The sequence below is a fragment of the Pelophylax lessonae genome (genome assembly GCF_965119305.1).
Source record: "Pelophylax lessonae genome assembly, chromosome: 1".
Taxonomy (NCBI): domain Eukaryota; kingdom Metazoa; phylum Chordata; class Amphibia; order Anura; family Ranidae; genus Pelophylax; species Pelophylax lessonae.
In genome coordinates, this window is record NC_138768.1 from 373999029 (window position 1) to 374026937 (window position 27909).

A 27909-nucleotide genomic window follows, 5' to 3' on the forward strand; every position below is an offset into this window, starting at 1 on the left:
ACATGGATTGCAGGAAAAAACTTACCAGGAAAGGTTAAAGGACCTTAACATGTATAGCTTGGAAGAAAGAAGAGACAGAGGGGATATGATAGAAACTTTTAAATACATAAAGGGAATCAACTCGGTAAAGGAGGAGAGCATATTTAAAAGAAGAAAAACTACCACAAGAGGACACAGTTTTAAATTAGAGGGGCAAAGGTTTAAAAGTAATATGAGGAAGTATTACTTTACTGAGAGAGTAGTGGATGCATGGAATAACCTTCCTGCAGAAGTGGTAGCTGCAAATACAGTGAAGGAGTTTAAGCATGCATGGGATAGGCATAAGGCTATCCTTCATATAAGATAGGGCCAGGGACTATTCATAGGATTCAGATATATTGGGCAGACTAGATGGGCCAAATGGTTCTTATCTGCCGACACATTCTATGTTTCTATGTCTATGTTTCTATATACACTGACCATCGCTGTTAGAAAGCACTTCTACACCAGCCACCAATGTGAGAGGACATCAGTTTTTAGCTTTTCCTTTTCTTTTCTGTTTTTTTTTTTTTTGTTTATTACTGAAAATAGTTTTCTTGTATACAGCAGGGATTTCAAGTACACCATGTAGACCACTGACATAATTTGCTCATCATTTGCTTTTGCAATCTAGTTGCACATAAATAGCCCACGTAGTCAAAGAACATCAATCTAAACAAGGATGTTACAATAGTTCCTAATGGGAGACCTGTCTAACCTTTAACTGTCCTTGGACAAAGGGTTACAATGCTATAGTACATCTGCTGCATCTCTACATCATAACAGCAGTAAGCAACTCTGTCCTCCACAACCTTTTCAACTGTGTTAACTGGAGTTTGTAGGCATAAAGAAGCATAAATACCCTACTTTACAATTACCACACCAAGGGCTAATGGAGCCATTAAAGATATTAATGAGATATAAGGGGTTCTCTTCTGGTTCCTCCACCCTGGGGCTATTATTTGTGCTTTGGCAACCTTTTATGCTTCTTTTAATTACAGTAATGGTTTATGATCTACGTGGTATGGAAAAATCCCAGTGACATATCTATAAATATACACAACAACCATGTACTGTTAGCAAAAGAAGCTTTATATAACACAACTTGTATTTCAGGTTTAACTATGTCAACATATACTACAGAATTGCAACTGGGAGGTAAACTCATCATAGGTGCCACGTAAATATAGATGTGTGACTGTCAACAAAGAAATTGACTTTAATTAGCATTGCAAAATGCCTAATAAATAAATTATGTATCAAGTGATCTGCATTACTTCCGAATGCAGGGGAGTAGCTAATTTCCTTTAGGAACTTACATACAAAAGAAGGCCCTAACAACATCTAAAGTCAGTTTGTAGCAAGGAAAAAATGCACACAGCAGATTTGCTTCGCAACAAAATCACTGGCTCACAATCCAGCTAGCCAGCAAAGAATAAATAACTCAATTCTATATTTTGTTTGCAACATTAGCAGAAGTATAGATTTGCAAAAACATGGTAATTCACGCCACCTTTTTAGGGCATTTCCATAAATTGTAGTCGTATTGTAATCTATGGTAGCGCCTACATTTCAGTAGATGAATTACAAAGGGCAAGCTTTCCTAGGATTAGCTGTCCGTCACAAAGCTACAGCAACACACAAGTTCAGAAACACTCAAGGCATGGCAAATTTTATTCTAAGCTGGTCATAGACTCTGAGGTTTCTCTTGTTCAGCCCCATGGGGCCTAACATTTTTCTCTTTGGCTCCCTACATTTTCTGATTGAGGAATGTTAGGTGGGAGAGTGCTGGCTTTTTTTTTTTTTTTACTATACCCTTAGTAGTCTCCCCAAAAATAAAAAAAATAACAGATCTAGTGCTTTATCTATGTAGACACAATAAGCCTTATTTATCTAATGAAACAGAATAATGGGATGTTCACACTTATTGTAAAATCCTTTTCTTTGTCATTTACACTTGCTTCAAAACATGGCTTCAGACATTTTTTTAAAGCGCTCTGAACGCCAGTCAAAGCTGCTGTCACTAAAAAAAAAAAAAAAAAAAGGTTAGCTTACAGTCCTGTTTACACCTTGGGTTTGCTTTGCTTTCCTTCAAAAATTATACCCCATGTCGCTTTAGTGGTGCTTCCAAGCATCTTCAAAGCCTCCATAGAAGTCTATGACAAAGCTTGCTTGAAGCGCCTGAAGCTTTTGAGAGGCACTAGTTCAGCTTTAACTTCAGTTTGGTGAAATTTCAGGTATGGATATCAACACACACAGGGCATCTGCCAAGCTTCATTAAAGCTTTAAAGGGCACCACTGAAGCATCACAGAAAAACACATAAAAAAAAGCATGTTGAAGCGGCAGGCGCTTTAATGTGTGTTGAAGTCAAAGCAAGTGTAAATGAGCCCTAGTGGATCATAAGATTTAGAGACATTTGGGTTATACTGCCGTCTTCAGGAAGATTTGAATATTAAAAAAAATGTCACCAGCTTGGCATAACCCTTCCCACTCCCACTTCCTCAGTTTGTAGAAAAGGAGTATAGGAATAAGGTCACAAACACAGAGAGGTGTCTCCTAATAGACTCTGAAAAAAAGACTTTACAGAAAGTAGAAAAATCCTATTTTTGTACAAAAATGTTTTCGGCTATAGTTCAGCTATGTTTTTTTTTTCTTTGCCAGTGTCCAAATCCTCCTATAGACAACAGTACAACCCAATTGTATCTGAATCCTGTGCTCCTTAACATTAACTAAGGGCAAAACTTTTTATTTTAGTTTTAGAATTAGAACACCTGTCAGAATTTAATGCTGTCTCTGCCCCCCTTAATGAGATTCACACACTCTGTTTTTCCTGTTTACCATTATCATTGAAAGCAAATTCTGGGCTGTCAGCAAAACCGTAATGGAGGAGAAATCTTCCAATGGGGACACTCATTCTGGTGACCTGGGGGGCCCTCAAGGATTTCCCCTAATTTGCAGGGATTTCCTCTCACTTCCTGTTTTGGCTATCTCCCCAGTGGGTACAGATGGCAAAACCAATAACTAACAGGGGTTATGAGCCTCTCTTACTCTACAGGTATTGAAAATGAAATAAAAAATGTTTTGCTTTTAGTTCTACTTTAATGAATGAGAATGAAACAATTTTCTTCTTGTGCTGGACAAGACCAGTTAGTATTAGGTACATTGAAAGCTTTCTAAAAGTCCAATTGTTTTTTCACCCAAATGCTTTATTATCTATCAATGTACCATCCCTCTCTATTACAATCTTTGCTACCAGGTATCATCAAGTGATTCTTCTTTGTAGGTAAAAGAGCTCTTGCACAATCTGAACAGTATTCTTTCGGACACAGTAAAAATGAGAGCATTCCAAAAAGACCCAGAGATGTTAATGGACTTGATGTACAGGTATGTGTCACAGAACATATCCAGCTCATTTTTTTCAATGCATGCAGTTTAGCAATAAAAAGATTAACAATGGTGTATAAATCTATAGTTAAAGTATACTGTATGTAAACCTTTCCCTTATAGATTAACCAATCCAGTTTGAAATAGAAATGAAAGGCAAAACATCTGTGTGTATGTATATGTATATATATATATATATATAACTATAATTTTTTTATAAAAAAGACATTATACATTTTTTTATAAGTGAACACATAATCTGTGTTCTGAGCTGCATAAGGAGCATAGAGAGCTGAGGGAGGAGAATCAGCAGCACACTGGTCTTCCCAATGAATGGTTGATGGTTGTATGTGGGGACAGAGGGGTCAGGACAAGTCTGATCATTGGAGTAGAGCAGACTGAAATCTCAGCACAGCCAGAAAGGGACCATGTTGTGCTCTAATGCCTAGTGTGGTCAGTTTTTGATATGAAACAGGGGGACTGGTTTTCACTCAAAGAAAGCAAGACAAAGAGTACAGGATGCTTTTTCATGGTACACAGTATAGTAATCGCATATCAGAAATATAAAAATGTTGGGTTTACATTCTTTACCTGTAGGATAAAAGCTCCTTCTCATCAGTTATTCCACCCTGCACAACTCTGTAGTTAAGGTTGTAAAGTCAGTGAGGACAATTACTGGCACCCCCTCTGTTATAACAAGCTATACACTACAGTGTGTGTGTGTGTGTGTGTGTTTTTTTTTTTTTTTTGTTTTTTTTTTTAATTTTGAAGCTAAATAACTTATTTCACAGTGCCACTGTGTGGTCACTTGACATCCTGCCGCTCTCCTTCCCTGATCTAAGGACTATAGTGGATAGGGCTGAGATTCTCCTCTGATGTCAGCAAGGAGGTCACGTGACTGCACATTGGCAATGTGAAATAAGGTACTTAGCTTCATAATTTAAACAGACACAAACACTCTAATGTATAGCTTGTTATAACAGAGGGGATGCCAGTAATTGTGCTCAGGTACTTTACAGCCACAAGGAATAGTGGCAGGAGGGGAGGAGTGGGGAGGAGATCGGCTCACCCACTAGGAACTGACAGACAGGAAGGGAGAGGGAGAGAAAGAGACTCGGAACACAGCAGGAGAATGGAGACACATAAACTGACCATGGTCTCATGGATCCACAACCGTGATTACCGTGGTCAGCACACCTAGGGAAACACAGGAACAGGCAGGATCAACCAGGTATTTTACAGCATAGAATGGGACAAGTGAAACTGCAGAAGCACAATTCTGTTTATCCTGCTTTAAAGGAACAACTTTTAATTGTACAACAAAAGTTCCTTTTCAACAATTACTCAACCCTGCACATATGCACTATTTCTCTATAAGTAGCTGTTGCACCATAGTTTTCACCTGTTATATTTAGGGGAAATTCAGTGTTCATGATGCCTGAAATAATATAAATAATGTGGAAAGTTTTTTTTCTTCCCCCTTTTATAAAGGACTTAAATTAATACTGTGGGATGCATACCTATTTTATAGAGACTCTATGCTTGGGCACAAAGCAAAATAGTTGTAGATATTTTACTGTAATGCAGGATTTAGCTATTTGTTTGCATGTTCTACTTTTACCCTGCTGAATGAAATGTGGCTGCCATGTGTGTTTGTCAGATGCTCTAAATCACAGCAGGCTTTTGTGGAGATTATCCTGATAATGCATCAACCAGACATAGCTCAGCGGGTAGCATTGACCATCCAAGTCCAAAAAAATACTACGCACCCATGGGCACCCAAGTGTATCTAAGTGCCCTATTACACCTGAACACAGTGCGGGAAAGGCACTACATTTGCAATCTGCAGTGGGTGTCAATGTTAACTACATCCTAAACGCAGGTTGCAAATGCAGTGCGGCTGCCTTCACCAGATGGCATGGTATAGAAGTACCATGTGATCAGGTTGCAGTGGGTTTTTTAAAGTAATGCATGTACTACTTTTGGTGCAGTCCAGTGCAATTCAGCCCATTCAAAATGAATGGGTTCAAATCCCACCGCACTGTACCAACATGTGAATCACACAGGAACACACAGCACGTTCCTGTGCCATACCTGGTCTGAGCTTTAGGCCAGAATTGTTCTTTTTTCATTATGAAAGACATGAGGATGGCATAGAAAATACATTTTTTATTTCTGTCTTGGTCCTGGCTGGAGGGATTCACTTTCTCTCTTTGTCCTTTGATCATTGTACTAGCAATAAATGTAATTGGGAAATCTAGAATGTTTTACTTGTCAGAAGAACAAAATGGGTAAATGTTCCAACGGGGACACCTGTACTGGTGACAGTTATCTAAGAGCGAATTTTCCTATTTCGTATCCCTAACAAATGTGGACAGAAAGAAAACTGACAGGGATTCTAACTAGCCAATATTAAGCATTTACACAAGTACTTGTACTCATGCAAATTCTCCAATACTGAAACCGATACCTTTTTTTGCATTTCCATTGCGACTTGCATTGATTTCCATTAAATGAAGTCGCAAGCCGCAAAGAAATTGGAGGTTCAAATCATACCGATCTGTGGCTTTGAATTCGCACTGAAGTAGCGTGATTTAAAAGCCGCACTGGTGTGAACCAGGACTTACAGTTCTTCTGCAGCTTTGAAATCGGGCTGAAGTAGCATGGTTTCAAAGCCGCAGAAGAATTTTTCTTTATAATTATAAAGAAAGGGTAATCATTTTTCATTAGTCTAAAAACTGTCACATGACAATAAAAATAGGTATTACCTACTCTATCCAAAACTAAACAATAGTTTAAAAAAAAGCTGGACACACATTAAAGTGAAGAATTGTGACACTAAATGATGAACGTTGGTGTATCTTTTCTTTTCCCCATCTCATCTCTTTTCTTGTAGTAGGCAACAGTTAAATTAACTCTCTTTAATTAAAATGAGATTTCTGAATATCTATAATCATGAATGTGTTTATGTTTCATTTAGAATTGCTAAAGGTTACCAGACATCCCCAGATCTGAGGCTCACCTGGCTGCAGAACATGGCAGAAAAACATGTAAAGCGGAAGTGTTACACCGAGGCAGCCATGTGTCTTGTCCATTCTGCGGCACTCGTAGCAGAATACTTAAGCATGTTGGAGGACTGTAGCTACCTTCCTGTTGGCAGTGTTTGCTTTCAGGTAAAATTTCTGTGTAGTTATAAATTGTAGTTTCTGTATAACAACTCAGTGGATCATTGGTTGCAATGAAAACTGCCAACAGTTATGGTATTCTGGGATTGAGTCTTACTAAGCCATGATTGATTGCAAGTGGCTTTTGTTCTTTCTAAGTCTTTGGCTATTTTTCAGTCCTGAGCATAATACAGACAAGCAATATAAGAGAGAACCGCAGTACAGTCTATGATACGTGACATGATACGTGATATGATTTGTTCAGATAGTCTTTGTAGCAAACTTCAAGTAAATAAGGGCTGCCATTGCCGACACACTACTGAATATGTTATGGATATTATACTTTAAGAGGGTTCACACTGAGGCGACACGACTCCTTACTACTTCGGGGGCGACTTGTGCATTACATTGCACCACTACTTCGGAGCGACTTGCAGGGACTTCACATAATGGAAGTCGCCTGACAAGTCGTGCTAATGTGAACCGGCTGTAATACTTTCTTATTTATTATCCCTAAACAAGTGTGAGGCTTAGGTAACGCAGAAGTCCTTATTTACATAGTTAGTCAGGTTGAAAAAAGACACAAGTCCATCCAGTTCAACCAAAAAAAAAAACAGTATTGAAAATCCAACCATACAATCCCATATACACAATCCTATACCGCTGTTGGTCCAGAGGAAGGCGAAGATAAACCCCAGCAAAGCATGATCCAATTTGCTACAGCAGGGGAAAAAAAATCCTTCCTGATCCCCCGAGAGGCAATCGAATATTCCCTGGATCAACTTTACCTAAAAAAAAAATTTAGTACCCATTTATATTATGTACACCTAGGAAAGAATCCAGGCCTAGCATACTTGCTAGTAGTGCTTCAAAGCAGAGAAGCCAGAGGGTCAAAGTGACAGCCAGGCAACTAGCATTTGCAGAATGAGAAGTGCGCAATGGCAGTCTCCACATTTGTCTAAGGATAGGTTTGCTATTAGGATATGTCAACACTCTGTAAAAGGACAGAACATATACTGTATATTTAACCATACAGAAATTTAGGCTATTAAAATGTTCTTTCTCTCAAAGTATTTTATTTTATAAATTTCAGTTTTTGCATTTGAAATAAGAATATCTGAACCGGTTCTGTAGAGGATGCAGCAGACTGCACCACAATCAAATTAATAGTGGCCCCTTAGCAAACAATGTCCCCCTTCCCCTTTCATGTTTCTCCTGAGCTTTATTTTGCTCAAGTTCCAAAACCAACAAAGGTCATAGGCAAAGTTTACCTAATCAGTTCCAGGAATAACGTAGCGTTGTGCAGTACATACCTATTCATACTACGACAGTATATAGTGGCCTATACACAATGGTTCGTATTGTTGATACAGAAAAGTCAGGACCAGTAAAGTTATTTTGGACTTAAAAAAATGTGATTTCTGAAAATAATTTTCCTTTCTGTTAAGAGATGCAGGGTCACTAGCAAACAAAAATGGTGTTAGTCAGCCAGGTATAACCCTTCCCACTTCTATCCTGATCAGTTTTGAGGAAAAGCAGCAGTAGTAGGAGTAGATCATAAAGACAGATGGACCAAGCTGGTCCAACGATTTCCTTTACCAATACATGCAGCCTCTATCAGCGTTTTATAAACTGGATGTAAATCAACTACAGTATACAGAACTGTGTTTCGGCTGCAGTACTGGGACTACCCATCCCTTTCCTGGAACTAAATAGTCAGGCTGAGCACTGCTCAGCCATTCACAGGAAGCTTTGTATTTTATGAATGAATACAAGGCTTCCTATGAGGTAGAGAGGCATGTGGATGACATCACGATCTTCACTGAGCTACAAATATCCTGGTATCTCCCTGATGATTGATGTATGCCACTGCCATGGCAGTCTGATTGAATCCTAAGTAGATGACCTTACAGTCGAGGTCCAGCACGGAAGTGATAGCTAAATCGTTCATAGCTCCAGTATGTTGACTGGGAGACTAGCCTTCTCCAGCAACCAAAGCTACTTGTACCTAGAATGTGTCTAAGCCTCTTTCCTGGCCTGTCAAACTAGCATCTGTCATGAGAATTTTCCAGACCAAAGAAACAAAAGCTTTCCCGAACTCTTCCGCTGGATATGTGAACCACCAGTTTAAAGACAACCAGATACTGGTTGTGAATCCAGAGACCCTACTTTCTTGTCCCAAGCTGCCAAAATGTTGAGTTGCACCATTATAGAATTGAACTGGGAACTGCCTTGAAGGGGACCACCATCAGTTCCAAAACTCTCATGTAAAAGCTTATAATTGGACAATTCCTTGGACTGCAGAGTCCGAACATAGGAGCGGCGAGTTAGGAGTTTTGTTTGCCAGTGACCAAATCTACTGTAAGAAGCAGTATAGTCAAAATTCCTTCTGGCCATCTGTCTCATAATGAACGTTTGTTCTATTTGCTACTCATTGCTGGCTGCAGCTTTTTTTTCTTTTTTCTGTCTTGCCATTTGTTTTTGAATGTGGAATATATGTAAAGAATTTAAAAAGTTGCACATTTTCTGCTGATCTCTGCACCGCCATCTGAAATCTATGCAGTTTTGCAGGAAGTGTTTGTATCTTGCAACAACTTGCCTCTATGTATGGATATTTTAGGATATTATGACCTCAGTATTGGATAATTATGTAGATAATAATGGGATATAAGTATCTGGGTATAATGAATTTATATTCTATTTTGAAAACATACAGTCTATATCTTTCTGTACTTTCTTTGAGGTACAGAAGGATAAATAGTGGATACATTTCTCAAAAAAAAGTATTCAGACTTGATTATGTATTAGCTTTCATATAGTACTTTTATATCATATTTAGAAACGCATGTGTAAATTCCATATTATTTACATTCAGGGTAAAAAAAACTCTTATCTAGTTTATAGAATATATATTTATTTTGAAAATGAAATATATGTGATCTTTGCAGAACATTTCATCTAATGTGATAGAAGAATCTGCCGTGTCTGATGACATCCTAACTCCAGATGAAGATGGAGTGTGCTCTGGAAGATATTTCTCAGAAAACGGACTTGTTGGGCTCTTGGAACAGGCTGCAGAGCTCTTCATTCAAGTAGGTTTTCCTCTTTTTTAAAAAGAAAACTGTTGCAATAAAAAAATACACTACATTTTTTTCTGTCTAAACGGATCCAGCCTGCCTCTTCCTCAGCTCTGACAGTTGCTAGTACTTCTATAGGCAGCAACTGCAGGAGGAAGCTTACAGTGTTACATCTTAGTGCCCTTCCTCCTGTACTACATAACTAGGAACTTAATCATATATGGTAAGATAAGGCATTGTGTGTGAGTTTGGAGTGGCTACACTTTTCAAAGGGGAAATAAATAGTAATATTACATTTACATTTAACTTTAGATTGTACTGAATAATGGTGTAGCACTGTCCCCCTGTCCCCGTAGGGCTTGCTGTGTGATGACTTCTTGGGCCTTGATTACCTGCAGACAGTCACATAGGGACAGTTCACTCATTCATCCTTACTTCCAGTTGCGCGTTACTCAATAAACAGTCCAACAGTCCAGGGGTTTTTTGTTTTTTTTTGGTATTTATTGTGGAACTTGGATGGGAGAAGGGAATAGTGGGATACTCCAACTTGAACTATTTACAGTTGATAAGGACAACTCTCACTTGGCCTCACTAGGTTACTTGTGGAAGCAGTCACACTGCTTTAACCATGCTGCCACTTGTATGGAAGGGTTAAATCTTCTTGCTCTCTCCAGCAGGAGACTTAATGCAACTACATTATCTTCAGGACACTCTCTAGCATCCCCTTGACTGACACCTGCCCACTGACTCTTCTAGCTGAAGGGATGGCCCTTTCTTGACAGGCCCCTTGACACAGATGTGTACTCACTTTATGCAGAATCAGATCCTTTCCAGTGTCTCCATTCTAGTCACCTCTGCAGGACATCCGAGTTCAGCTCTTCTCTGACTCTCAGGCCCTCAGGTCGACCACCTGAGGCCACATGGCTACTTCTACAGAGGAGGGGCAACCGCCCCTCCCTTCGGGACCACGCTCTCCAGCTGAAAGACCTCAGGCATTTATACAGTATCCCAGCATGCACCAAAACACTTTCCTCTGCCAATCACCAGGTCTGTACTAAATGCCTGTGCACTCATTTGTCAGGTTTCCTCCCACTGTCCAATATGCCTCCTTATTGGACAAGTGTGAAACACTTCGGACAAACTGAGCTGCACCTAAGCACCATCAGCAGACCTCACTAGCAGATCCTGCTCTCTGGTAGGCAGAGAACAATATAGATTTACCTGGCAATCTCTCTGGTAAGCTTTAAAGATCCAAAACTATACTCTCTCTCTCTAGCACCTACCTAGGAGGGTGCTATAATGGTAATTTTTTTTCTATGCTAAAGTGCTTGAAAGAATATTAGATAATAACTAAAGAGAGTGTAGTATACTGTATTACTGTCTCTAAGGCTGGCTATAGACAGAGCAAGCTTCTTTCCTGTAGCGACGGGTTCCCCAATCAACATGGTCAGTATTGACAGGGAAATGTCACCAGCTGGGAGAACACAATGATTATTGCTAGCGATAATCGCATGTAAAATCTGGCAGGCTGGTTGTACACAAGTTGATTGATCGATCAACTTGGGTACATTCAGCTGGCCCATACATGGTTCGAGTTGTCTATGGCCGGCTTAACACCAGAGAAATAGTAACTGTGGCGCCAAAGTCATTCTAGAAAGACATCACTGGAACATTTAAATATGTATACTACACCTTAGAAATAATGGTGTTTTTGGCGCATACTGTGTATAGTCACTTAGTTCTTTTACTTGTCTGTTACAGGCAGGATTTTATGAAACGGTGAATGAAGTCTATAAAATTGTCATCCCTGTTCTTGAAGCTCACCGAGACTTCCGTAAGCTTGCATCAACTCACGAGAAACTGCAGAAGGCGTTTGATCGCATAATACATAAGGTACTGGAGAGCGACTAGTTGTATTGCATTGTATGCATGTGTTTAACAGCAGGAAAATAATAAAACGTGGCTAGTTGTTTCATGGTAATTTTTATAGTGATGGTGCAAAAACGATAGTTTGTGACAGGATTGTTTCCAATAAATCAGTGATTGATTTGCTGTGGCATAGGTAGATTAAAAACAAAATTATATTTATGACGTGTGGCATTTACTGGACAGATCAAGACCGCCATAGTAAAAACCTGGTATCTTGATGGATATTAAAGAGTTTCTGGGGCTCAATTACTGTGTGGGAATATTCCATTTTATGCATAATTTAACTTTGGAATAAACCGCACGTTTAGTCACCCACTACCTTTCCAAACCACTCTCATCACTCTTATCTCTCCAGCCAGCGCCACTTGATTTACTTTGGTTTGGATGCAGCCAATCTACCAATTACACCCTTACATTCCCTTTTTATTCCTATTGAGTTTTCAGGAGGGAAGATGGCATGATAAACTGGTTTGGAGATAAAATATCACTTGTGAGTTGATCTTGGCATTAAAAGAAAGTATATAAAGTTTGATTCAACAAATTAGGCCCTGAGAATATTGTCTGTGATATCATATAGACACATAATCGCCAGCTACATATTTTTTATACTTTGAATTTTAAAGCAAATCTCTAGTGAAATTAACAGTATGAGGGAAGTTTACTAAAACTGGAGAGTGCAAAATCTGGTGCAACTCTGCGTAGAAACTAATCAGCTTCTAGGTTTTATTATCAAAGCTTAAGGCTCCTTTCACATGGGCTTTCCAATCTGCCTGTCAGTTTTTCAGGCATACCGGATCGGATGCTCCATGCAGCCCTATGGAGCGGCGGATAACTGCAGGGACATGTCCACTGACACCCGCTGCTATCGGATCCGATCCTGTCCGTGAAATCCAGATGGATGGAAACCCTATTTTCCATCCATCTGGAGGATCAGTTCGGAAAGGATCGAATGAGAACGGACAGGCGGTTTGTTCTCATCTGATCTTCCATAGAGGAGAGCGGGGATCTGAGAGCTCAGTCTCTGCACACAGAGTGGAGATGGAACTGTCATCTGCCTGCTCAGCGGGGATTGGTGGATGGATCCACCGCTGATTAGAACGGACTCTGTCGGGTGTACCACCTGTGTGAAAGGAGCCTAATTGAACAAGCTGAATTTAGAAGCTGATTGGCTACCATGCACAGCTGTACCAAAAGTTAAGTGCTCCGGTTTTAGTAAACCTCCCCTATGTGTTGAAGTTCAATTTGCCTACCAGAGAGCATTTTTTCTATTAATAAATGCTCTCCTTAACTATGTTTTTGAAAACACTGTGCTGATATACAGTATAACGCAGCTGTAAGAATATGCAGTGCCACACCCCCCAGATGGATAAGTATTGTATAGTGTACCCAACTCTGTTGCATTCAGTTATTTCTGTACAACAGACTCTGCTGTCCTAGTTAAGAATACTTATGACATGATTAGCAGTTCAGGTCCATGCCGCATTCCATGCAAACTGGGCTGGCCAAATCATTTCAGTCCTTAATTGGAATGATGTGTGGTGCGGGCAGGGAGAAGTACAGTACAACTACTAAAGCTTGCATATTAAAAGGATTAATAACAGTTTTATTATTTTGCATGAAAAGTCTACTTGTTCAAAGAGAATGAATATATAATTTATTGGTAACAGGGTCAGAAAAGAATGTTTGGAACTTACTTCCGTGTCGGATTTTATGGCGCAAGATTTGGAGATCTAGATGAACAAGAATTTATTTATAAAGAACCAACAATTACTAAACTTCCTGAGGTTTCCCATAGATTAGAGGTGAGTACAGTCCAATGGCAAGGTAATCTACTATTTAAATAAAATTATGCTACAATATCCAGACAGGATCCATGACATGATCATTTTTTACCTTAAAGTAGTTGTAAACCTCACACATGAAAGAATATCCCTCTATAGAGAATGCTTGTCTTAATCCAGAGCGCTTAGTGTCATTTTTGTCAGCTGTCTTGTTCCGGTTATCAGCATGAGTTAGTTCGGACATATTTTCCTGACACCAAGAGAACAAAGGTGACGGGGAGGGAGCTCCAGCAGATCTGATTGACAGCCTCAGCTCTGTTCCTGTGTGAAGGTGGGGCGTGTCCCTTCTCTCCAATCAGCTCCTCACTGATTTAACTTCAGCTCTCCGCCCCCTTCTTTTCAGAGCTGAGATATCCTGTGTAAATTCTGCACTTTGAATGGATGTAGGGTTAAAAGGGCAGTAGATAAACAGGTACAACATATGTAGGAGGATTTGTGAGGCCAGTCACTTCACTGGGGAAAGGAAAAGGTTTTCAACCACTTTAAAGAAAAAAAGTCACCCTGATCCTAATGTTTTTCAGTTTCTGCTGTGCATCCTGATGGATTTTTTTGGCCTAATTGCTACGGTATCCTCTGAGAAAATTTTGTGCCAAGGTTATCTGGCTGCCCTGTCTCTCTCATCTCCATAAACATTGATATGCATGCTGGAGCTAACAGTTGTTCAGCAGTCAGTTGTGACTGCACATCTGATTTCAATTTAAAGTGGAATTTCACTCTCTCAATCAACTTTTCGTTGATTCTTCTATCGACTATTTTTAATTCTTATGCTGCTAGCATTAGTAAATAGAAAAGTATATCATATTTACTTGTGTTAAACCTTTTTCTACATTTCTTCAGTTACTTCCTGGTTTCCAGGCCTTGGCAAATGATGTCATACATCCCAGTAGTCCTTAGGTGGGGAGGAACATTTTTTTCAACGAAGCACAGCTTCCTGTCTGCATGTCTGAGCTAAGGGCAGATAGATTCCCGGAAGTAATTGCTACACAAATCTTCTGCCTAACATGGCCACAGCCAAAAATTTGCAGGGGGGGGGGGGTGTTTTTCAAAGTGATTTCTCAGCAAAATAAGGCATGGAGACATGGATGGATGAGTGAGTTTTTTTTTTTTTTCTTGGAATATTACAAATGAATTAAATAGCATTTTTGGTTTGTGGTGCTCAGATGCAATGTAGTTCTGCTCTAATGTCTATATATTTTTAAGCAGATTTCCATTTATGCCTAATTTGTTTTAAGCAGAAAGAGTGCTGCACAATTCAAAAGTGTAAATGAACTGGTTTGGTAATACCATACCTTCTATAAAAGAATAAAAAGAAAGAACTTCACAATATTGAACCCATTGTATGTCCCTGTTTTCACTACAGGCTTTTTATGCAAATTGTTTCGGGGAAGATGCAATAGAAGTAATTAAAGATTCAACACCAGTGAACAGATCAAAGTTGGATCCCAACAAGGTACACCATATACTTACTAAAGTTTAATCATCGTTTGTCTACAACGTTCACTAGAAAGTAAATATCCTGTCTTTCTTTTCTTCAGGCCTACATCCAGATTACTTTTGTGGAGCCATACTTTGAAGATTATGAGATGAAATACAGGATGACCTATTTTGAGAAGAACTATAACCTCCGCAGATTCATGTACACCACACCATTCACTCTAGATGGGCGTCCACGAGGAGAACTCAATGAGCAGTATAAGAGGAAAACTATTCTGACAACAATGCACGCATTCCCATACATCAAGACCCGGATTAATGTCATCCAGAAAGAGGAGGTACATAGCAAAATAAACAGTAGAAGTGACAAAAAAAGGAAATGTACCTTTTTTAACTGTGGTTGAACAGTGACTAGTAATCGGTCGGATAACATTGATGGTTGTGATTATTTCATGATTTTTCCTTTCTTATATAGTCAGGTATTCTATGGGGGAGATTTACTAAAGCTAGAGAACTCATAATCTAGGGCAGCTGTGCACAGAGCCAGTCAGCTTCTAACTTGGGCTTGTCCAGTAAGCTTTGACAAAAAATCCAGGAAGCTGATAGGTTTCTATGCAGGGCTGCACCAGATTTTGCACCCTCCAGTTTTAGTAAGTAAGTATTTGTGAGACCTTGGTTGACAAGTGTGGGTCTGTATGGCTTTTAGTGTCATACTTTGCTTTAGTGTCATACTCTTTTATTAAAGAGGATAAGATAATTTTGAACATTCTGAACATGACTCCCAATACTGTATCCCGGGTAACTATAGGCCGGTCAGCCTAACATCTGTAGTCTGCAAGATTTTGGAGGGGATGTTAAGGGACCACATACAAGACTTTAGTAATGAAAACTGTATTATTAGTAGTAATCAGCATGGATTTATGAAAAATCGTTCTTGCCAAACCAATCTATTAACCTTCTACGATGAAGTGAGCTGCCACCTAGATAAAGGAAAGCCTGTGGATGTGGTGTATCTGGACTTTGCAAAGGCCTTTGACACCGTTCCCCACAAACGCTTACTGTACAAACTAAGGAAGCTAGGTATGGACCATAAGGTGAGTACCTGGATAGAGAACTGGCTCCAGGGGAGAGTCCAGAGGGTGGTGATTAATAGGGAGTACTCGGATTGGGCGGGTGTGGAAAGTGGGGTCCCCCAGGGTTCTGTCCTGGGACCAATCCTGTTTAATTTATTCATAAATGATCTAGAGGAGGGGATATCTAGTACAATCTCAGTATTTGCGGATGATACTAAACTAAGCTTGCCAATATCTTCTATGCAGGATGTGGAAACCTTACAAGCAGACCTGAACAAAATAACGGGGTGGGCAACTACATGGCAGATGAGGTTTAATGTTGAAAAATGTAAAGTAATGCACTTGGGGGCCAGAAACCAGAAAGCACTAGGGGGGGAACCTCTGGGTGAGTCTAGGATGGAAAAGTACCTAGGGGTACTGGTAGACAACAGGCTTGGCAGTGGCATGCAATGCCAAGCCGCTGCAAGCAAAGCCAACAGAATACTGGGATGTATAAAAAAGGGGATTCACTCCAGAAATAAAGAGATTATTCTCCCTCTCTACAAGACTCCGGTTCGGCCACATCTGGAGTATGCTGTCCAGTACTGGGCACCAGTCCTCAGGAAGGATGTGCTGGAACTGGAGAAAGTCCAGAGAAGGGCAACAAAAATAATTAGGGGAATGGAGGACAACAGCTATGAGGAAAGACTACAAGCACTGAACCTATTCTCTCTGGAGAAGAGACGATTGAGAGGGGATATGATATCAATGTACAAATACTGTACTGGTGACCCTAGCATAAGGAATAAACTATTCAGAGAAATGGAATACAATAAGACACATGGCCACTCACTAAAACTAGAGGAAAGGCGGTTTAACCTTAAAATGCGTAAGGGGTTCTTCACTGTAAGAGCGGTAAGGATGTGGAATTCTCTTCCACAAGCAGTCGTATCAGCAGGGAGCATTGATAGTTTCAAAAAACTATTAGATGGGCACCTTAGAGACCACAACATACAGGGGTATACAATGTACGGTTAAAAGCAAACACACACACACATCATAGGTTGAACTGGATGGACTGATGTCTTTTTTCAACCTCACTAACTATGTAACTATTTAACTATGTAAATGAGCAACTTATCAATTAGCCATGGCATGGTTGCTTACAAACAATAGAAAGAACAGGGAACGCCACCATCTAAGTGTAGATTTTATTGAAAAGCCATTAAAAAGGATTAAAATACACTCACAAGTAAAAATGATTAAATAGGCACATAACATCATCCTCAAAGCATCTGCAGAGTTCAGCAGGGGAGAAAATAGGTGTTACAGAGCTTCACCTGGAAGCGGCTGTGGTTGTGATGCAGAGCTCGCCATAAAAGCACTGCCGCATAACGCAGGAAGCGGCTGGGAGTATCTCACCAGCGAGAACCAGCATGGAATGCAGGACTGCCGGACCTGGAAGTGACATAGGATTGGGATGACGGAGGGCGTTACTACATGTTTCTGGGCATTGGGACTGTCCCTTTGTCAAACCTCCGAGGTTTGAAAATGTGATGTGCCTGCTTAACCTTGTTTATATGTGAGTGTATTTTAACCCTTTTTAACAGCATCTACACTTAGAGGATGGTGCCCTCTGTTCTTTCTATTTCTATCTCTAGAGGATTGTCCTTAACTTTTCCAGAGGAGCTTCAGCCATCTTCTAGTAAATGGTTTTATTATGGACTCTTTTAAGAACATTTTACTGTCGTTTTAGCTTGTTTTGTCTAGTCCTATATTCTTTGTGGCATATTATTTTGTTTGTGGTTGATCACATACAAGAATGTAAACTTTATAGTGCAGGGCTCAATATATTTCTATCAAGTGCCACTTACCCCCCTTGCTGTTTATTCATACAAAGTTGCTAGAGCCTGGTTTACAGGGAACCCTGCAGAACTTGTCAGATTTACTGCCTTAAAGGCCAGCATGATCCAACAATCCCCTAATGTCTATGGGCAGCATAAGACTGCCAACAAAATCTCAGATGACTCTCTCCTGGTCCTGCTCACAATTGTCAGATTGGGTTAAGAGAGTTGATTAAGAGGAACTCTGAGACTTAAGCAGATGTAAGCTTGGTATACACATCACAATTTGACCGGTTTAGCATGAACCGGCTGCATTCTACTGTGTATAGCCCTGTCTGTTCATATCCAGCTTTAGTAGGCACAAATGGACTTCCCAATATCATCACCAACGGTGTTCAGGCAAGGTGCAATCAGGCTGTGGTCAGTTTTGCCATGTCTATGACTGGCTCAAAACAACGTGTTACCTGCCTTATTTGTGTATGGGCACCAATTCATGTAAAGCTTTTTTGAGGTCTACTGCTACAGATATTCAACAATACTCCTCTTTGATCCAGGAAAACAAAACAGTGCAGGTTCTGACAATGTCACAATGTGCTTCATTGTGTTTACACTGGCAGCCAGCTCACAATGGATGTATGTTTACTGAAAGACATGGTGCCATGCCTTAAATAGGATTGCAACAGATGTATTAATTGTTCATAACTAGCAGCTGCTTTATTTCAGTAGGATCATACACTTTAGCTCCAAATGAAAATTATTCACAGTGATCTAACGCCTAGTATTGTCTTGACATGTTCAATAGCAGCTTTTGGTGATACAGTAAACATTACCTATAGAACAGCCAAGAAAATCCAGTCATTCAATAAACTTGTATGTACAGTGCTCAGCATAAATGAGTACACCCCTTTTGAAAAGAGTTTAATCAATATCTCAATGAACACAAGAACAATTTCCAAAATGTTGATGAAATTGAGTTTTATAGAACATTTGTTGAGCTCTTAACATGAAAGTGAGGTTAATAATATAACTTAGATTACAAAATCTTCCTTAGTTGATGCAAAAATGAATACACCCCACAACAAAAACTACTACATCTAGTATCTTATATGACCTCCATGATTTGTAAGGACAAAACCAAGTCTTCTAGGCATGAAATTAACAAGTTGGCGACATATTGCAAAATCTATGTTTTTCCATTCTTCAAGAGCGACCTCTTTTAGAGCCTGGATGCTGAATGAAGAGTGATGCTCAACTTGTGTCTTCCGAATTCCCCATAGGTGTTCGGTTGGGTTCAGATCAGGAGACATACTTGGCCACTGAATCACTCTTACCCTCTTCTTCTTTAGAAATGCAACAGTGGCCTTAGATGTGTGTTTCGGGCCATTGTCTTGTTGAACAAAAAGTGCATGACGACCAAGGGCACAAAGTGATGGTACCATCTTCTCTTTCAATATAGAGAAGTACATCTGTGAAGCCAAGATACCATCAATAAAATATAGATCCCTGACACCAGCAGCACTCTTGCAACTCTACAAAAGGACACTGCCACCACCATGTTTCATTGTAGGCACCATGCGTTTTTCTTTGTACTCCTTACCTTTGTGATGCCATACAGTTTTGAAGCCATCAGTTTCAAAAATATTTACCTTGGTCTCAACACTCCAGAGTACAGAGTCCCAGTAGTCTTCTTTTTGAGCATGGGCCCCTGCAAATTCTAGGCAGGCTTTTTTGTGCATGGGTTTTAGGAGAGGTTTCCTTAGTGGATGACACACATGCATGCCATTCCTCTACAGTGTACACCAAATTGTGTAACGGGAAAAAAACAGTTTTGCTTTCTACTTCTTTAGCTAAGTGCAATGAACTTTATTGCCGATTTTCCTCAACCCTTCCCATCAGAAGACACTCCTGTCGAGGTGTTAACTTCCATGGATGGCCTGAACATCTGAGATGGTTGCAGTTTCATCTTTGTTACGTTTTTATATTACAATTGCTACAGTATTCTGACTGATAAGTAAAGCTTTGCTGATCTTCTTGTAGCCTTCAACTTTCTTGTGTAAAGAAATTATTTTCTTTCTCAGGCTTTGTGACATTTCTCTTCCATGTGGTGCCATTGCTGACAGCATGAAACTGGAAGGGGTTTTCTTTGTTAAGTAACGCCCTTTTTATAATCAACTGTCTGCTGGACACCTGTTTAATGAATAATTAGACTCACCTCTAGTTTAATTCTTGTTAATTAGAAGCAAAGCTAAATTTTAGACAACAAAATCCTAAGACTTTCATTGGGGTGTATTCATTTTTGCAACATGGTCTTGAATGACTTTGTTAGGATAAAAACTTTTTTTGTGTGTAAAAATTAACAAATCTCGTTGGCAATCAATGGTCTGCATTTGTGGGAGTATTTTGTAGTATGTGTCCGATAGAAAATGTTGATTCTGAAAGGAAAGTAAAGGTTTTCTGAGAAATCTGTTTGGGTGTGCCCATTTACGCTGAGCACTGAAAGTGCAAAATAACAAATAGATGAGAAGAAAAAGTACATTTAAACTTGTATTTTGAATTAAAATAATAAAAAGAGAAGCAAACAACTGTGAAGCATATTTTTCCCAGTCTAAATCCCTTGAATCACATAAAAATAATAATTACATTTGCTTTCTAGTTTACCTTGACTCCAATTGAGGTTGCCATAGAAGACATGCAAAAGAAAACTCTTGAATTGGCTGTTGCTACTAGCCAGGAGCCGCCAGACGCAAAGATGCTTCAGATGGTGCTGCAGGGTTCAGTGGGAGCCACAGTAAATCAGGTATGAATAGAAATATATTTGAATAATCTCACAAGTATTTTCTAAAGTGTTCAAGAGTACAAAATAAATTGTATTGCTACTAGTAAGCAGCAATATGTTTTCTTATTTGTTACAACCATGTGCAGTCCAAAAAGTACACTGCAATAGTCACCTCTCAGTTTTGGGGTAACAGCTTGGAAACAGATGTAGAACAAAATAAATTCTATTATAAAAAAATAATTTGCAGCCTAAAACTTAGCTATTGTCTTGTCAATCCTAAAACTACTACACTAGCATTTCATCAACTGGCCTGCAGAGCAATCCATTAGCTTGATGGATATGTGCCGTCTCTAAACCTATCCAGCTGTAAATAATGTAATTATACTCTTAGTGCATGATGACAGATTTTGTTAATGTGACACTTAATTTTACCTGCAGCAAGGACCAAAAATTTAGAAACCGTTTTGGCCATACAGGATCATTTGCCCAAGGCTGAATCTCTATGAGCTTCAAAAGGCTGGGCTTCATAGGCAGGGCTGCTGATAAGGCAGTATAGCCAGCCCTCCTGTACTGGGCCCAGGCACCATTAGTTCAAAAGGGGGCCCAGGCACCTGCTGAGCAGGGGGGCCGGCTGTACGGTCTTATTGCAGACACCAATCCTCTTCTGCCTCACCCTGCAGTGTTGCCAGTTTCTATTCCTCTTTCTTTCTCTGCTGCACTGCAGGGGGATTGGTCCTAGCATATGCACCCCTTCTGTCTAGGCATCCATGTGTGCCCCTTCCCCCCCCACAGCACCTCAGGCTTTTCTCCTTTCCTCTCCCGACGGCAGCTGCTGCGGTTACACAGGCGGATGTTTCAGGATAGAGAGCGGGAAAGGGGCCAGTAAATATGTAATTTACTGGCCCCTTCCTTTCCTGAACGAACACAGTGAGAGATTGGTACCAATCACTCCTGTGTCCATTCATCACTGAAGAACAGTGAACTGCATTTACTATGGTTCAGTTTGTGAATGAGAAGGAGGCCTCAGAGCATTTTCTATTCATTCACCTTAGCTGCTGAGGCTACAGAAAAAGTAACTGATAAATCTAGGTCCTCAGTCACTTTCAGCTGGGGGGGCCTGCTAGGTAGGCTGTATGGGGCCCCTGTGATTTCTAACAATAGCTCAGTTCATAGGTGTTTCAGATCTGTGCTCAGGGTCTAAAATTATCCACTACAGTACACACTTAGTATTTCCTGCCCTGCTAGGCCAGTCACCATGGATTAACCCTCCTACCCTGATCTCCTAGATATCCTTAAGGTGTTACTAAGCCCAGGACCCTGCATTCACTATAGCTGGTCTCCCACGGTACACACAACATGGAAATGCAATTCGTTTAGTAAATATAAACTGCTAAATACTTTCTTATCAGCAGTATATAGCAGTTTTGTGACTTCTATCAGTTTGTGCCTGAGCACTGGTTAAAGCTTGTAGGAGGAGATTTAATTCTCTTCTGACTGTCCTATGGGGCTGCATGGCCCCTGACCTTCTGTCTGGACAGTGCTGATTGGCCTTGTGCTGATCACATGCACCCTCCCAAGGCTCTGTGCTAGCAGCAGATGGTTTGGCGACAGTAAAAGAAGGGAAGGATCAGAGAAGAAAAGATCAACCAACATTTTTACACAAAGTGGGGATTAACCCCTTAGGTTCCACAGTATAACACACATGCTTAACTGCATTTATTGTTATTATTATTATTTCAGGTACTTATATAGCGCTGTCAATTTACGCAGCGCTTTACATATACATTGTACATTCACATCAGTCCCTGCCCTCATGGAGCTTACAATCTAAAGGTCCCTAACTCACATACATACACAGTATGGCCAATACAGACTGTTGTGGGTGTAATAACACTTTAATCCAATGAATAGAAGAGTATGTCAAACTGGCCATTTTCTGATAACAGTTCTGTCCTGTGCGGAGCCAGAGTGGGTAAACCATAGCCTAATCCAGTTCTGCTTATGCATTCCAAGGGCATCACTTCCCATTGGCCCTAATGTATGCATTGCCCAGGCTACCTCTGGCCATTTACTTCCATTGCTTTTCCTTTTTCTCCACTGTACACAATGTGCACGAAGACTTGGTCTCTATCTGCTCTTTTACTTGATATTACAATTATTACTGTAGAATTGTTCCCAGAATGCTAACTGTAAAAACTGTGATACTGTGCTAAAGTTGCCTCCACTGTCTTGTGGACACTCAAGTCAACAAGAAAAGGATTACCACCCAATCCAGATGCAGAAATGACTTACTAAGCATGGTATAACAAAAGTAAAGTTCTTATACTTTCCCCTCTACTCCTAGTAATTTTTGACAAAGCACTGGGAACTGCTGGTGAACTTCAGTGATATACCAGTGTAAACCGTTTGTGTAGCAAGGGTTTAGAAGATATATCCTGTACATAATGCTACTGCATAGGTAACACCAATTTGAAGTCAAAATGTGTGTATCCAACATCATCCAGCTTTCATTTACAGTATGGTTTGTAGTACATAAGTCAGGACATGAACCTTTCTTAATGGTTGGTATGTGATTTACTAGCATTACAATATCCCAGAATTTCTTTGGTTTGTAGCATTATTGTTAAAGGTTGTGAATTGTTATAAAGCAAGGGGGTTTGACAATGTAATTCCCATCTAATCATTCTCCTGCATGCATTTTAGGGACCACTAGAGGTAGCCCAAGTGTTTCTGGCTGACATTCCAGCTGATCCTAAATTGTATCGACATCACAATAAGTTGAGGTTGTGCTTCAAAGAATTCATTATGAGGTGAGTATAGAAGAACCTAAAGATACAATGTAAGGTGCAGTAAGCATTCCCATTGGTCTAAACTCTCATTCTAAGTAAATGATTATATCATATACTGTATAATGTCTATAATTTGCATACAATATTTTATTCAGAAATATAGAGAGGACTGGAATCCAGCAAGTTAGTGGACAAGAGAATTGTGGAATAAATTAAAGAAAAATATGTGAACAGAGGGGAGATTTTGTTCCGATTGCATGAAAGCTTAAATAGAATGGGTAATGGTTAGCTTATGTAGAGAATATTCATTCTTTGAAGTGGAGCTTCACCCAAAAACCTAAAAAGGAACGTTTTACTTTTCCGCCTAACCCAATCCCTCCCCAACACACCGCTTTTGGAAACCTTTTTTTTCTACAAGCGGGTAACTCGTTTTGACAGGTACTCGTTCCCAATGCGATCCGAGCAGAAATTGCCCCCCTCCTTCCTGCTCCCAACCTCCAGAGGCACTTCACAGGTCCCAGGAGGCTGCAGGTCCATTCACAAAATGCAGTGCGACTCGCACATGTGCAGTGGGAAGCTGCCAGAAGTCATAGCTGATTTCCCACCAGAAAGATGGTGGAGCGGGGGACCCAAAGGCCAGTGGAGAACTGGCTTGGGTGAAGACAGCGGGTGATCCCTGGACTGGTAAGTGTGTACTTATTAAAAGACAGCAGCTACAGTATGAGCATTCAATCTTGCCATTGAGTCAATTCATTTCAATTGAAAGCCCTTACAATTTTGTCCATACCTGCTACTTGAATAGAATTCCAGAATCGTTCCAAAGCAAACATTTTTAACACATTTTTGAACATAATTCTACTAGTTTATGCCCACTGGTTGATTATAAATTCAGCTTGTTCAATTAAAGGAGTTGTAAAGTCAGAAGGTTTTTTATCTTCATTCTATGCATTAAGATAAAAAGGCCTGTATGTGCAACAGCCTCCCCAGCACCCCCTAATACTTACCTGAGCCCCATCTCTGTCCAGCAATGTCCACAAGTCCCTCGGCCATCCGGGAATCTTCCTCCTGGCTCAGACACAGCAGCGGCGCCAAAAAAAAGAATCAAAAAAGCTCAAAGAAGCTCGAAAACACACACAAAAATTAGGAAAAATTAGCTAAGTGGAGGGTTTGTGAAAAAAAAAAATGCTTATGCTCAATGAAACTCAATTAAAATGTGCAAAAGAGCACAACAAAGCACAAGCTTATTTAAAGTGATTGTAAAGGTTTTTTATTTTTATTTTGTGCAAAATAACAAAGATGTTATACTTACCTGCTCTGTGCAAGGGATTTTCACAGAGCAGCCCAGATCCTCCTTTTCTGGGGTGCCACGGCATCGTTCCTGGCTCCTCCTCTTCATTGGGTTCCCCCACGGAGAGCCGCTTTCCATGGGGGCACCCGTGCACGCGCGCTCATGAATCCCGCTGTTGCGTCCATTGACACTAACCGCAGGCAGACAGCTTTTTTTTAGCTGCAGTGTGCATGAGCCCTTAGAATGTGCTTGTTTGAACATCTGGGTGTTGAGGGCAGTTACAGGTATGCTGCGCTGCTGCACTTTAGCTTTTTTTCTTTTTGTGTGTGTGCAAATTTTATTCTGTGACTTGTGACTTTTTTTCTTATGTTCCTGGTACATAGCATAGAGAAAACCTTTTTCTCTAGCGCTCATTGACAGACGTAGTCCTCGGTGATACACCACCTTCGGGTTATGTTGCCTCCACAGGAGCAGGACTAGACAGGAAATTAAAAAGCTCTGGCCACACCCCAGGGGCAGTCCCAGAGGGTATATCCTCTCTCTCTCTGCCTCAGCAAATCAGTTATTTTCTGTCTTATCCCCATGCAGTGAGAGTGTTGTGTGCCCTGCAGCACACCGCTATTCAGTACGGGCCGCCGCCATTTTTTTTGCTGGATCGCACGAGCCGCCATTTTGGAGTAGCCTCGTGTCTCCAGCATGGGGGCGGCCATGTTTGAGGTGATCCAAACACCTCGTGGAGCTTGGGGGAGGCGCCGGAAGGCGTACAGAGGGGCGGAGCCGCCTCCTTCCTTCCTGGGCAGCCAGCCAAAAGACTTCCTGTTTGTTAAGACAGCGCTGTAACCTGTTGCAGTTAAACTCTGAGCATCAAGTGGTGAGCCTGGGGGTCTATCTCTCTCTCTCTCTCTCTCTCTCTCTCTCTCGATCGATAGGGATCCCTAGCAGGTAACACTAAGGGGCTTTTGTGGCGCTGGGGGTCGAAAAAAAAAAAAAAAAAAAAAAAAGTTTTATTTTTGAATTATATTTTCCAGGAAGTAACTGGAGTTATCATGGACCCTGCCACACATATTCCCCCACCTGTTTCCCTCGAGGGGGCCACGGGACCCGCCGGTGCACAGAGTATAGAGTCATTTACAGCAATTTTGGAGTCTATGGTGGCTCGGGTGGAGGCGGCCTGTCAGGGACGGGGGTCAAGGAAGCGACCCCCGCCTACCCCTATACCATCTGACACCTCTGACTCAGATTCAGAGGTGGTCACGGCAGTTGCAGGTTCCTCTGCAAGGGCTGTTATCCCAGGTAAAGCCCCCTCAGACAGTGAGGAGGACGCTTCTTCTCCTGCTATTATTCAGGAAGAAGCATTGGTGGATGCACTAGTTGTGGCAGTGCAGGAAACCTTAAAACTTGAGGCTTTACTGGCAGAGGCAACTGAAACAGAGATTCCCTTTGGTACTAATAAGCCCATCAAGACGATGAAGGCTTTTCCTGTACCTAAATGTTTCGGTAATCAGATTAAAGGAGAATGGGAGCATTCTAAACGTACCTTTACTATTTCCAAGCGTATTGCTAGACGCTATCCGTTTGAGGAATCCATCATTAAGAAATGGACGGTACCACCAGTCGTGGATCCGCCTATTTCCAGGCTGAATAAAGCCACGGTTATTCCAGTGGAGGACACTTCGTCCTTTAAGGATCCGGTGGATCGAAAGATGGAAGCAGAGTCCCGCACCATCTTCTCTCTGATAGGGTCAGCTTTTAGACCAGTAATTGTTATTGGTCTAGTTTCCCAGACACTTACGGAATGGGCGAAAATGGTACGCCAAGATCTTAGGGGAAAAGATATTCCCCAGGAGACATCTGATTTGATGGAACAGATTATACAAGGGCTACAGTTTATCTGTGACGCAGCCTTGGACACTACTCCCTTATTAGGGCATGCATCTAAGACAGCGGTGATCCTCAGACGTGTGCTGTGGTTAAAATGCTGGTCAGCTGACCTAGGTTCCAAGAAGACCTTGACAAATCTCCCCTTTCAGGGGAATCGTCTATTTGGGGCCAACCTAGATGAAATCATTAAGGATGCCACTGGGGGCAAGAGCACTTTTTTGCCACAGGCTGCTAAAGCTAAGGGACCTCGCAACAAGCGAGGACCTTTCTTTACCGCCCATAAAGGGCGCCCGGCTGGTACTAGCGGGAAAGGCAAGACTCCTCCAGGAGGGTTCAAGAAGGGCTGGTCGGACAAGCAAAGGACCAACCCAGCCAAACCCGAAGCAAAGGAGTACACAGCCTGAAGGTGCGCCCCCACCCGGTTTCAGGGTGGGGGGACGTTTTCACCGGTATTCAGGACATTAGATCGAGCATCAACCACTACTACCGGTGCGATTCTTCCTTTCCTAAGATTAGTCCCGATACCTCACAGGAATCGGATCTGGTTGACCAGATAGGCCAAGTAGCCTCTAGTCGGGTGACTTCGGTCCCTGAGGTTCAACCAGAAAAGATCACCTTTCCTGATAACTATCAGGTATCTGATAAATGTGTGGGAGACTTTCTCGGATGGTCGGGGCCAGATACCTCTAGGGACGCCTGGTTCAGACCCAATCAGCGCCAGTGGTCCTAGAAATTCTAGGCTGGCCTCCTCAAGCCGGCCTGGCCGACTTGGACATGTTAGTCGTAGACGTTCCGTGGGAACTTCGTCTCAGGGAGTGTCTGTGGTCTCAAGGACCAATTTACCATCATGCTTTACAGTCGCTGGGTTTAATGGCCTGGCCATTGAGACCCAAGTACTGAAGGACAGAGGTTTGTCAGCTTCAGTCATTCCTACCCTTATTAAAGCAAGGAAAGCGACTTCCAGCAAAGTTTATTATCACACATGGAAAACTTATATTGCGTGGTGCGAATCTTTAGGATTTCCTCCACGTACCTATTCGGTGTCTCGAATATTGGCCTTTTTGCAACAAGGGGTTGAGCAGAAGCTAGCCTTGAGCACCATCAAGGGTCAAGTTTCAGCATTAGCAATCTTCTTTCAGAAGCCTTTAGCTACCAAATCCTTGGTGCGGAATTTCATCCAGGGGGTGCGGCACCTGGCTCCTCCAGTCCGCGCGCCCTTACCGCCTTGGGATCTTAATTTGGTTTTGTCGGTTCTACAGAAACCTCCTTTTGAAAACATCAGGGAGATTCCCTTGCTTACTTTATCCCAGAAAGTGGCCTTCTTGGTGGCTATTACTTCTGCTCGCAGGGTGTCAGAACTGGCTGCATTATCATGCCAGTCCCCATACCTAGTGATTCATAGGGATAAGGTAGTACTTCATCCTAAGCCAT

General features: G+C 41.1%; 1 protein-coding gene across 2 annotated transcripts in view; it reads left to right on the plus strand.

Annotated features, from left to right (window-relative positions):
* The window catches only part of DOCK8 (dedicator of cytokinesis 8), a 252499-nt gene that overhangs the window by 215857 nt on the left and 8733 nt on the right, over positions 1-27909 (plus strand). For both annotated transcript variants that reach the window (XM_082242986.1, XM_082242987.1), the window contains 9 exons: positions 3303-3403; positions 6384-6576; positions 9516-9659; positions 11406-11537; positions 13241-13375; positions 14775-14864; positions 14950-15186; positions 20398-20541; positions 23224-23330. In XM_082242986.1, the coding sequence (XP_082099112.1) occupies positions 3303-3403; positions 6384-6576; positions 9516-9659; positions 11406-11537; positions 13241-13375; positions 14775-14864; positions 14950-15186; positions 20398-20541; positions 23224-23330 (1283 nt within the window). The remainder of the gene's footprint in view (positions 1-3302; positions 3404-6383; positions 6577-9515; positions 9660-11405; positions 11538-13240; positions 13376-14774; positions 14865-14949; positions 15187-20397; positions 20542-23223; positions 23331-27909) is intronic.